Source organism: Lampetra fluviatilis, chromosome 61 (assembly GCF_964198595.1).
Source record: "Lampetra fluviatilis chromosome 61, kcLamFluv1.1, whole genome shotgun sequence".
Lineage (NCBI taxonomy): Eukaryota > Metazoa > Chordata > Hyperoartia > Petromyzontiformes > Petromyzontidae > Lampetra > Lampetra fluviatilis.
Genome location: NC_136335.1, coordinates 5,085,219 through 5,098,040, shown reverse-complemented (window position 1 = coordinate 5,098,040; position 12,822 = coordinate 5,085,219). Strand labels below are relative to the sequence as shown.

General features: G+C 47.4%; 1 protein-coding gene across 1 annotated transcript in view; it reads right to left on the bottom strand.

Moving 5' to 3' along the window:
• Positions 1-12,822, bottom strand: part of LOC144951239 (collagen alpha-3(VI) chain-like) — a 41,094-nt gene that overhangs the window by 2,926 nt on the left and 25,346 nt on the right. The window contains exons 18-28 of the mRNA XM_078881389.1: positions 9,222-9,521; positions 8,122-8,453; positions 7,366-7,582; positions 5,608-5,921; positions 5,219-5,447; positions 4,162-4,179; positions 3,987-4,028; positions 3,508-3,839; positions 2,905-3,130; positions 2,007-2,323; positions 496-724 (exon numbers count right to left, since the gene is read on the bottom strand). Of these exons, the coding sequence (XP_078737515.1) occupies positions 496-724; positions 2,007-2,323; positions 2,905-3,130; positions 3,508-3,839; positions 3,987-4,028; positions 4,162-4,179; positions 5,219-5,447; positions 5,608-5,921; positions 7,366-7,582; positions 8,122-8,453; positions 9,222-9,521 (2,556 nt within the window). The remainder of the gene's footprint in view (positions 1-495; positions 725-2,006; positions 2,324-2,904; positions 3,131-3,507; positions 3,840-3,986; positions 4,029-4,161; positions 4,180-5,218; positions 5,448-5,607; positions 5,922-7,365; positions 7,583-8,121; positions 8,454-9,221; positions 9,522-12,822) is intronic.

The following is a 12,822-nucleotide window of genomic DNA, read 5'->3' as shown; positions in this document are numbered from 1 at the left end:
TCTTTTCCATTGCCACACCGGGGAGACTGAATTGGTGACTTGTGGATTGTACGTCCAGCGTGCTAACCAATCACACCAGCGTGACATTGACACACATTACACCTCGTGCATAATTCGTGACCAGATATTGCCCAACGTCCCGAGTGAAACTCCGGTATGAAGGGTACTGGCTGAAAACCTTACCATTCATATGTTCTATGCGACCAGTCCAATTATTATTGTGTGCGCACTCCCCGGTGAATGTCAATAAACATCACTGCCATACTCACCACACTACTGGGATGGAAGCAAGGTCGAGGGCGAAAAGTGTAACTGTGTATTTCTATAAGCCGGTCACCTAATCTTTTCCTTAATAACATGGCGAAAGGCCGCTGCACAAGCCAAGTCACTGACATAACCTGTGGGTCACCACAATTATCAAAGGGCCACCAGTTAAAACTCCCCCGGGCTGCCCTCCTGCAAAAAACTAGGTCTACGTGAAAAGAGATTACTCACTTGCAGGCAGGTAGAGGGCCTTGTTGACCATCTGGCCTTGCAGCCGGAAGAGCAGAGAGTAGTCTGAGAGCTGGTAGTAGTATCCTCCACGGGAGACGAGCGTCTGGAGCTGCTTAACGTCGCTGGACTTCACGCCCACCGCAAACAGGCTCACCACGTGCTTCTGCAGCAGCTCCGCGATGGGGCCAACGGAGTCGCTGGAAGGCCCGCTCGTTATCAGCACCACGCTCTGATGGAATAAACGATCACCCGGGGTTACAAAGTTATTTCTGGGGACGATGAATGCGTCTTGGAGTGTGCGAACGGTAAAAACGTATTATGGCCGCCTTTTACCGCCGGCACATGTGAGCTGAGCGAGCGTGGAGTCCCTCACGAGAACGGTTGTTTTCGAAAGGCTATTTGTCATGCCGAGCCAGAACCGAGCCCTGATATGTTGGCCAAGCGAGATATGTGAATCTGGCTCAGGGCTAAGATGGGCCAGTTGTGGAGCTAATGATGCGTTCATTGCTTGTGACGTCGGTAGCAAGGTTCAGCTTCTGCAGCAAAAAACGACCTGGGGCCTCCTGAGCCACAGCTGGTTGACTTGGCATGGCTCCAGTAGGGGTCAGTTGTACAGTGGAAAAGAAACATTCAAGGCCGAGTCTGTCAAGTTCCCAGACTTTGCAGTCACAACTTCACTCTCTTAAAGCCTCACCTCTCCCCCCAATGCCCATTCTCTTCCCTCCCCTCGCGCTGCCTCTTCTTATCTTATATATAATTACATAGCACCTTTTTACGAGGAGCATTACAAGATGTACGTAAGATGATGATTGAAATAAAGAGTGGGGGTGTCATTAAAACGGGACGTGCAGTTGTGGTGACAGGAGAACAGGCAGGAGTGGTTAAGGAGGGGTTGGCGTAAGGGTACTGATAGGGGTTAGGGTAGGCCTGGTGATAACTGGGGGGGGGGGGGGGGGTGGAGGCAGCGAGTAGTAGTAGATTGGGTTAGGGGAGAAAAGGTGCATCCCCCCCCCCCCTGATACGAGGCTGGACTGGTTTGGGTAGTGGTGGGAATTGTGGAAGGGGGGGGGGGGTGTAGTAGCAGGGAGTGGTGGGTAGGGATAGTATGGTACCGGTAGGCGTAGTGAGTAGGAGTTAGGGCACCTGGGATCAGTGGGGGTAGTGGTGGGGGGGAGTCATTGGGGGTTTTGGTGGGGGGTGACAGTCGGGGTAGAGCGGCTTCATGAAAATGAGGAGAATCCCTCTTAAAGCAGCAATACAATAACATATTCTCACATTAACAACGCAAGTATTGAATTACATGTCTAGGAATTGATCGCTTACAAATTTTGTCAATTACGCCGTTAAATTCCAGCTCGTGGAGTGAACAAATGTACAAACGAAACTGAATGCAAACCGAGGGTAAGAACCAGAAGCGTTATCCAGAATCGTGACGAAGTGGTAAATCATGAGAAGTCTAGAATGTTGAGTCACCACAAGCAACTGCCTCACAGTGCATGAGCGCCACTCACCTTGGTGGCATCTGCAGGTTCCTTGGCCAGCAGGTCGGTGATGGCGTAGGTGAGGGCCTTGCCAGTGTTTGTGGCGCCGCCCGTGGACACGAGGACACTGCCCAGCTTGGCCTCCAGGTCCTTGGGCGAATTGATCTCTGCCGGACCCACCAGCTTTTGGTAGTTGGCTCCATAGCTCACCACGGACAGCCGCACGCTGTCGGGTGCCAGGTTCAGGCGATGGGCCATGCCCACGATGAATGTCTTCACCACCTTGAGCTCATCGGCCGTGATGGTGCTCGATGTGTCCACCACAAACGTCACACTTGCTTTCTTCTCTGCAGACAAACATACAGATTTAAGGATTTGTCTTTATTCAATTCTGCAGCATGCAATTCTGTAGCCATTTCTGCCATGTTGGTGCAAGAGATACACTTCTATTCATCCCTCTGCTGCCCGTAGAGCTTTCACCTCCTTCAGCCCAGCCCACCCAGCTCTTTATGATAAGTCACTCAGCTTGTCCTCTACCTGTCCGTCCGTGCCCTTTGCCAACTCAGCATTTGTCCTTGCCAGTTCACGTTTTATGCTCTCACATCGCTGTAGTTATCTTGTTACTATTGCTGGTAAAGGCTTATGCTCACATATTTGACCTGTGATGTTTTAATCGATCGGATTTGCAGGTGCGGTATGCTGTATACGATGCACAAAAATAATGGAAAATATGGCATCTCAAAACGCCTTTTTGCAACAACTTGGTTCTTCCATAAGGGTACACTTTCCACACAACGCATAAATATAATGGCTCAACAATAACAATATGTGTAGGACAAACGACAGTTAGTATTTCTAACAAGAATCCTTCAACAAGGCTTTTAGGGTGCAGCTGTGAGGTCCAGGCCAGTAGGCTGGCCCAACGTACTCGGCAGGTAGAGGCTGTTCCCCGTGAGGGAGCTGCTCTTGGTGACCAGGTCCTGGAAGCTGGACCAGGTGGACACCTGTGAGCTGGAGGTGGCGATGCTGGACAACACGCTGGAGTCCTGGTAGCCGGCTCCGAACGCCGACACGAGCACGCCCATACCACGCAGCAGGGTTGCTCCCGCGGTCACATCGTCGGCGGGCTTGCCACCCAGTATTGTGTAAACGATCTGAGAGTATAAGAGGACAGTGCCGGGAGAACGAACTGCATTCCTATCTCAGCTGGGATGCAGGCAACCCAGTAGTAAACCAGACAGAGCTGATCAGAACCCAGAATAACAGTTGGTCAAAATTATCGAAAGGATACAGAGATTGGACATTTTTAGGCCCAAGTTTATCTTCGTGTAAAATACATTCACATGAAAGAGCACTGTATGTATGTGTAACTTCTCTCACACCGTAAGTAGCCAACCGCGCTAATCCGAGGTGCGAACAGTAGTTGCCTCTAGGTCATGATTCTCATGGCTGCAGATGTGATTCGAGTAGTGTATTTCATCAGGTAGAGCTGCATAGCTTTGTCCCCTCTACACAGGAAGAACGACCGTACCGTGGTAGAGCCCAGTTGACTGCGCGAGCCCTTGTCAGGCTTGAGGACGCTGTTGGCCACCAGCTGCAGAGCCACTCCCAGATTGCGCGGTCCCCCAGCCGGCGCCAGCTTTCCCACCGCGGCCAGGAGCTCGGCCTTTCCAGGGAACGAGTTGAATGAGATATCCGCTCTGGGTGTGCCCCCTACGGTGACCAGTGCGACGCGAGTCGCATCCGGTGCCACGTCCAGCCCCGCGATTATTTGGGAGACGAGCGTCCGCACTAGTGCGAAGTTGGCGTCCGACACCTCGGATGAGCCGTCCACGATGAACACGACGTCCGCATCGCGGTTTCCTGTTCGATGGCCACATACAGACACAGAGACCATCACAGCCAGGCCTAGCCAACGACATTCTACAACACCAGCAGAGTAACACGACAATGGGCAGGGACAACTTAAAACTTCTTCACCGACGGCACGCACGGGAGGGAGCATCTCACCTGGCACCAACTTGTACTGGAACCCGGTTGTCACCACCGTAGCTGTGAATTGGAATAGAGGGTTACACGATTTGATGGCATGAACATGGAGCATGCACAACACAACGTGACAAAGCTTCAATGTTCGGAGTTTACGGTGTTTGATGAACAGTGAAGATAATGAAACAGCACTTACTTGTGACAGCCTGTTGAACTGAAACACACGCCAAACACTCCATTAGATTCCAGAGTAAATGTGCATTTTTGTAAAATAATACCAAAGAGAAACCGGGTTTTTTTAATACCTCCTTCGCCAGATTGAGGAACATTCTATGACGTATACTTAGAAACGGACATGCCTAGCTCATTTATGGTTTCAATATTTATGTGTGTTGAACTTCTTTCACACCGTACGAAGCTAACCTTGCTAATCCGAGCTGTGTCGGAAGGACAACAAACTAAACACAAAAAAGCAGTTCTAAAGAAATTATTTTCAATCTAAATTTGAAAGTGCATAGCTCCAGTGACAGAAGTGCACCTGAAAGCGCATGATGTAGTGTCCGTCTTTGTTTTTTTGTTAGCCAAAGGCCACTGGCAGGATAATCGGACTTCTCATGATGATGTATGCTCCTCGACGAGATCAACAAGGTCTTGTGGTTAATTTATGGCAAGCACTTTGTGTGAATCAGTGCGACCTCATCACGTTTTTGTTCACCAATGGATAGGATCAACAAAATCAAACATAACTGGATGAATCGTGCTATTGACAAACTTACATTATGTAAGTGTTAACTGGGATTTCTTGAAATTACATGAGATATGTAGAACGTTTTCCGCAATAAGAGATTCCTTTCAATTTGGTGGCAACTGATAGTGAAGTTTCAGCATCTCTACATTTCTACGTGCTATGTGAGTATATTTGTCACCGGAGGTCCACAAAAATTTACATATCATAGAAAGAAGAATACCTCACATCACTGGCAGAGGGGAGAGCTACATGTACTAGCATTGTCTTGAGTGGTGTACCTTTACACAACTGACAACAAATTGGGACGTCTCGTGTCCCTGGGAAGACTTACAGATTTTCCAGAAAATCTCCCTGAAAAAGAGTAAACCAGGACAGGTGGAGACTCTCTCTATATATCTGTGAGTGTGTGCGATGAGTGAAGAACAGTTACTATCATGAGCAGAGAAGTGAATCCTATTGGTGGTAGATCATTGGATAGTGGGGTAGATACGAAGGGCACACTCACTGGCAGGCAGGTAGAGGGCTTTGATGATGATCTGGCTCTGGATCATTGAGAGCAGTGAGTAGTCTGAGAGCTGGTAGTAGTATCCTCCGCGGGAGACGAGGGTCTGGAGCTGCTTGAGGTCGCTGGACTTCACGCCCACTGCAAATAGGCTCACCACGTTCTTCTGCAACAGCTCCGGGATGGGGGCCACGGAGTCACTCGAAGGTCCGCTCGTTATCAGCACCACGCTCTGATGGAATAAAACGAGCCTCCGTTACCTGCACTCTTCCTGCGACGACGACTAAGTTCTGCCACGTACAGTGCCGAATGTTAAATAACGTAGAAATAGGGGCTGAGTTTGTCAGGAGCTTACCTGATACATGAACCTCACAATGCCAAACGTTACTCACCTTGCTAACATCTGCAGGCTCCTTGGCCAGTAGATCGGTGATGGTGTAGGTGAGGGCCTTGCGAGTGTTTGTGGCGCCGCTCGTGGGCACGAGGACACTGCCCAGCTTGGTCTCCAGGTCCTTGGGCGAGTTGATCTCTGCCGGACCCACCAGCTTTTGGTAGTTGGCTCCGTAGCTCACGACGGACAGCCGCACGCTGTCGGGTGCCAGGTTCAGATGATGGGCAATGCCCACGATGAATGTCTTCACCACCTTGAGCTCATCGGCCGTGATGGTCGATGTGTCCACCACAAACACCACGCTCGCCTTTTCCTCTGCACGCACACACATTTTCTCATTTGTAATTTACAGTTTGTGGCAGCATGATCGGCAGACTTCTCACACAGACTCATGCATTAATATAATAAATGATGCCCGTAGGTTGGAGTTAGGTTTTGGTGTTTTCTTATTTACAGACATACAGAACCCAAAACGTAATTAACTTTTTATAGATACTTACCTGTGGTACAATAGAAAAGAGCACCCCCCTACCACAATGATGTATTTTTGTAACAAAAGGATAATTTGGACCTGTCTATGTAGCAGGCACGTATGTATGTTGAACTTATTTCCCACTGTACGTAGCCAACCGTGCTAATCCGAGGTGCGAGCACAGATCATCGACAGCTCCCTCCGACATCCACAGCTTTCTGCTCCTGTCTCTCTTTCGGTCACCTATCCCATTCCATCCCATCAACCTCATCCTCGTCACCTTAATCCCAGCCACCAATCATACGCATCATCACATCTCGGACCACATCTCCTCATCTCCCGCCACCAATCACAGATCTATTCTGGCCAATAGGTTGCTGGTGGGGCTGTTGTGAGTACCGTACTGGTAACCTAGTAACCACACCAGGTAGAGAAGTTCCGGGAGACGTGGGACTACCTCGCCACACGCAACCTTATGTCTGATTGCGGCTGTGGTGAACCCATGTATGCTGCTTGCTGGGGAGTAGCAGCGGGGATCTAAGATAACTGTGGGCCTGTTGTTTCAACTGCCACGCCAGGAGATCGAACTGACAACCTCCTCTGGATTGCAATTTCTGTTCACCTAGCCATTTTAGCCGCGGTGGCGAGATGTTAATGACCTCGCCTGGTATGCAAGAAGGAGGTCATGGCTTCGGTCCCGACTCTGACGTCTGCTGTATATTTGGAGTTTGCATGTCTCTCGCTATCCCCGTGGTCGTGTGGATATTTCTCCGGGTGGTCCGGGGGGTTTCCCTACAAATTTAGAATCGACGTGCATTTTAAGTATTTGGCTGTTAGAAATTATCCGCGTGATGATAAGCCACTTCGTTGAGCTATAATCTGTGGCCAGGTTGCTTCTAAAAAAGAGCTACATAGCTCAGTGGGCACCTACCTGGTAAAATAAAAAGAAAATAGTTAACAGTTTCATGACATAATTGTAGCAGCACCCCCTGATCTGCTGCACGCAGTGACCTGCGTGTTCCGAAAGATGAAAACGGCATTCGGAAACCGCACCTTTGGCGTTGCCGGCATGCGGGCAACTGCCATCATTCAGAAGCTCGCTCAAGACTACGCAACACTGTGAATAGCCACAAGTGTCACCGCATCAACTTTCTCACTGCAGTGGACTCATGATGAACGTTCAATGTTTTTTTTTGTTCAGCACCCTTCTAACGGCTGGCCATGTTACGGCGCTATAGAGCTTGACGCTTTCGTTTATGCAGACAAAAGTGACAACGTGGAACTCACTTGTCTTGTAGACGAACTGGCCCAGGTTGAAGTTGAGGATGGACTGGAATGAGGACCAGGTCTTGACAAGGCGCGAGGAGGTGGCGATGCTGTTCAGCACCTTTGTGTCCTGGTACCCGCCCGACAGCACTACGTGACGCACCCCCAGCCCGTTCAGTGTCACCACCGACCCCGAAACATCGTCGGCTGGTTTGCCGCCAAGGATCGTCACCAGCATCTGCAGTACATCACCAGCGGGTCAACTTCAGCACCGCGTAATTACCACAACTGCATCGGTTTGAGAGTTCCAGTTTGTACAATGATCTGAGGATAAGAGACCCTGGTCCTCATTCCAGTCCATTCCTCAACTTCAACCTGGGCCAGTTCGTCTACAAGACAAGATCGTTCCTATTGGCTGCTCAATCTGCGGTACTCTTTTCGCGCAAGTTCCAATCAACCACGAGTAGACCGTACAGATCCTTGAATAGCTATAATTATCTAGAAAGAGAGGAAGATTAACTTTTTTGGCCCCAGAAAATACTCCTTCAAACTCTTTTGCCTCGAAGATCAGTAGACACTGGTTCCAGTTAGAGCATCACCCTCAGCAATGCAGATGTAATTCAGCTAATTTATGTACGTATATGTTGAACTTTTTCACACCATACGGAGCCAAATGCGCTAATCGGAGATGCGGGGGAAGGACAACAAACTAAAGACAAAAAGCAGTTAAATGGAGAGCTGTACACTTTTTCCCGTACAAAGGAAGACCGATCATACCGTGGGAGCTCCAAGCTGAATGCGGGAGCCCTTCTCAGACTTGAGGACGCTGTTGACCACCAGCTGCAGAGCTGCGCCCACATTGAGCGGCCCTCCAACCGGCGCCAACTTTTCTACGGCCGTCAGCAGCTCGGCCTTTCCGGAGAACGAGTTGAGGAAGATGTCCACTTTGGGAGTGCCCCCAATGGTCACGAGCGCAACACGCGTGTTGTCCGGCCCCACTTGCAGCCCCGCAATTATCTGGGAGACGATTGTCCGCACGGTCCCGAAGTCGGCCGACGAGATGCCGGAAGATCCGTCCACCACGAACACCACGTCACCGTAGCGATTGTCTGTAAAGTGGCGAGAATAACGATCGCGGCATGTCCCGTGGTACTCATGCACGTTGGCTAACTGATCCACTCTACAAACATCAGAAACAGGCAAGTGAAATTATTTGCTCAAAATCCTCATCCTGATGAGACCTATCAGAAAAAAGATACAGCCCTGCAATTGCTTTCTCACACCAGTGCTGATGAAAGACCATTGATTAAAGGAAGCTCTCGGGAGTCCCGACATCTTGACTGAAACAAGGGCAACTTGTCGATCGGCTGTAGTGTACCAATTTATACTGATGGGAAGAGGAATGTGGGTGTAGAATTTAACAAATAAAAAATCTTGCCCCATCGTTTCAACTGACGCCAGTAACAAAATAAATAACAATGGCAGTGCACCTCGGGCATCATCATTGCTTACCGCAAATGAACCACAATACCTTGCCGATCTTGTCAAGGACCATAAATCATCACATGAAACTCTGGTCATCCTCGCAGTGGCTTTTGGCTAAGCCATCAAACAAAGATGGCCAACGTATCGCACGTTTTCCGACGCACTTCTGCGGCAACCTGGAATGCTCTTCCGATATTAGGAAGTTACTGGAGCTACACACTTCTAAATCTAGATTTTAACTAATTTCTTTTGTACTGTTTTTGTGTTTAGTTTGTTGTCCTTCCCCCGCACCTCTGATTAGTACGGTTGGCTACGTACAGTGTGAAAGAAGCTCAACATACATACATCAAACCGACGCTTTTGTGCACATTTATCCAAACATCCTCACTCACCGATGTTATATGGTGACGGAACAGTCACCGGAACGACCGTGGTGACGGGAGCAGGCTTCGTTGTGGGTTTTGGAGTGGTCGGTGCTAGCGTAGTAGTCGTTGGTGCTTTTGTGGTTGTGGGTTTTGGAGTGGTCGGTGCTAGCGTAGTAGTCGTTGGTGCTTTTGTGGTTGTGGGTTTTGGAGTGGTCGGTGCTAGCGTAGTAGTCGTTGGTGCTTTTGTGGTTGTGGTAGTGGTTGTGGTAGTGGTTGTGGTAGTGGTCGTGGGAGCCTGCGTGGTCTTGGGTATCGGGACGACAGGCACTGTGAAATCAAGAAGACGCCATCACCATGGGGGGCAAGTAGAGAAGGGCACTCCTGAAGAGTAGGACAGGGATGGGCAAACTCGCGTTCTTTGGCCAAACTACATTTCATATTGTCTCCGGCGACACGACGCCTGCCACCTATGAAAGTATCTTAGCCGCACTCGTAAAGTGCTAGGTAAAGGTGAAGCCCAGTAATTGCTTGTTCATGCCACTTCTGGAGGAAGGGCCCATCGAGAGGGTATTCTACAATGGCCAGACATCTTGGTTGAGGTATACCCACACTTTACCCCACTAGAGGCAGCCTGCTGATTGACTAGGCAATCTGGTAATAGAGGGAATTATTATTTGTTTCTTTCGGTTAAGTCACGTCTAAAGATAAAATAATAAATTAAATTAAATAATAGAATACGACGTTTCGATTGCAACACAAGCAATCATCATCAGGTATAATGAAATAGCGACAAAATCTAACCAGAAAACTATAGACAGACATATTAGCAGACAGATATCACCAAGATACATAGCGAGAGCAACACAGGTAACAGAGAGGGGTGATCGTCTCTGTGGGGTGGCCTTAAATAGACAGAGGGGGGGGCGGAGGCAGAGAGAGGGAGGAGGGTTAGAGAACAAATTAGCATATCAATGAGTGGTCAACAGACGTGGTGCTGCGAATGCGATGGCACGGCAAGCAAGCCTGAAAATCAGGAGGACACACTAAAATGAAATAACCTAGTAAAATATCGAAATGTAATGTAATACAACACAGAGGGTCGGTCAACACACAATTAACGCATAGCCTGGTTGATTACGTATTTCAAAGATTGCTAAGTTAGAATTTAAGTGTGAACAATCTAAAGAGAGGACACAGGCAGAGAAAACAAGTCGCCAGAGAGAGAGAAAAAAGATAAGCTTAAAACTTCCCCGTAGAAGTGGTTCAATCTTAATTTTAGAACTTTCGTGACTGCAGGAATAATTATTTGTTTCTTTCGGTTAAGTCACGTCTAAAGATAAAATAATAAATTTAATTAAATAATAGAATACGACGTTTCGATTGCAACACAAGCAATCATCATCAGGTATAATGAAATAGCGACAAAATCTAACCAGAAAACTATAGACAGACATATTAGCAGACAGATATCACCAAGATACATAGCGAGAGCAACACAGGTAACAGAGAGGGGTGATCGTCTCTGTGGGGTGGCCTTAAATAGACAGAGGGGGGGCGGAGGCAGAGAGAGGGAGGAGGGTTAGAGAACAAATTAGCATATCAATGAGTGGTCAACAGACGTGGTGCTGCGAATGCGATGGCACGGCAAGCAAGCCTGAAAATCAGGAGGACACACTAAAATGAAATAACCTAGTAAATATCGAAATGTAATGTAATACAACACAGAGGGTCGGTCAACACACAATTAACGCATAGCCTGGTTGATTATGTATTTCAAAGATTGCTAAGTTAGAATTTAAGTGTGAACAATCTAAAGAGAGGACACAGGCAGAGAAAACATGTATCTTGGTGATATCTGTCTGCTAATATGTCTGTCTATAGTTTTCTGGTTAGATTTTGTCGCTATTTCATTATACCTGATGATGATTGCTTGTGTTGCAATCGAAACGTCGTATTCTATTATTTAATTTAATTTATTATTTTATCTTTAGACGTGACTTAACCGAAATAAACAAATAATTATTCCTGCAGTCACGAAAGTTCTAAAATTAAGATTGAACCACTTCTACGGGGAAGTTTTAAGCTTATCTTTTTTCTCTCTCTCTGGCGACTTGTTTTCTCTGCCTGTGTCCTTTCTTTAGATTGTTCACACTTAAATTCTAACTTAGCAATCTTTGAAATACGTAATCAACCAGGCTATGCGTTAATTGTGTGTTGACCGACCCTCTGTGTTGTATTACATTACATTTCGATATTTTACTAGGTTATTTCATTTTAGTGTGTCCTCCTGATTTTCAGGCTTGCTTGCCGTGCCATCGCATTCGCAGCACCACGTCTGTTGACCACTCATTGATATGCTAATTTGTTCTCTAACCCTCCTCCCTCTCTCTTCCTCCGCCCCCCCTCTGTCTATTTAAGGCCACCCCACAGAGACGATCACCCCTCTCTGTTACCTGTGTTGCTCTCGCTATGTATCTTGGTGATATCTGTCTGCTAATATGTCTGTCTATAGTTTTCTGGTTAGATTTTGTCGCTATTTCATTATACCTGATGATGATTGCTTGTGTTGCAATCGAAACGTCGTATTCTATCATTTAATTTAATTTATTATTTTATCTTTAGACGTGACTTAACCGAAAGAAACAAATAATTATTCCTGCAGTCACGAAAGTTCTAAAATTAAGATTGAACCACTTCTACGGGGAAGTTTTAAGCTTATCTTTTTTCTCTCTCTCTGGCGACTTGTTTTCTCTGCCTGTGTCCTCTCTTTAGATTGTTCACACTTAAATTCTAACTTAGCAATCTTTGAAATACGTAATCAACCAGGCTATGCGTTAATTGTGTGTTGACCGACCCTCTGTGTTGTATTACATTACATTTCGATATTTTACTAGGTTATTTCATTTTAGTGTGTCCTCCTGATTTTCAGGCTTGCTTGCCGTGCCATCGCATTCGCAGCACCACGTCTGTTGACCACTCATTGATATGCTAATTTGTTCTCTAACCCTCCTCCCTCTCTCTGCCTCCGCCCCCCCTCTGTCTATTTAAGGCCACCCCACAGAGACGATCACCCCTCTCTGTTACCTGTGTTGCTCTCGCTATGTATCTTGGTGATATCTGTCTGCTAATATGTCTGTCTATAGTTTTCTGGTTAGATTTTGTCGCTATTTCATTATACCTGATGATGATTGCTTGTGTTGCAATCGAAACGTCGTATTCTATTATTTAATTTAATTTATTATTTTATCTTTAGACGTGACTTAACCGAAAGAAACAAATAATTATTCCTGCAGTCACGAAAGTTCTAAAATTAAGAATAGAGGGAATTGTGTTCGAGCTGGCATTGTGTATGTAATTCGAGAATGCTCGTTCATCAATGGGCAGAGCACTCCAGAGTGCTTTTCTTTTGAACAAATTATGAGCAGCCCAGAACACGTCATCGTAACAGGAGCTTTTGGTCCGAGGAGCTTCTTCGCTGAGCGTTAGGTCGTGGGGGCGTGTCACAATCCAGCCAATTGGACGAGGGTGGCGCCCTACCTTCCTGTGAGCTCTCGATTCGCAGATGCAACGCGCGTACTCATTGGCTGAGCGGACCCATGACGTCACACTGCTGTTGCGAGGCTCTCGG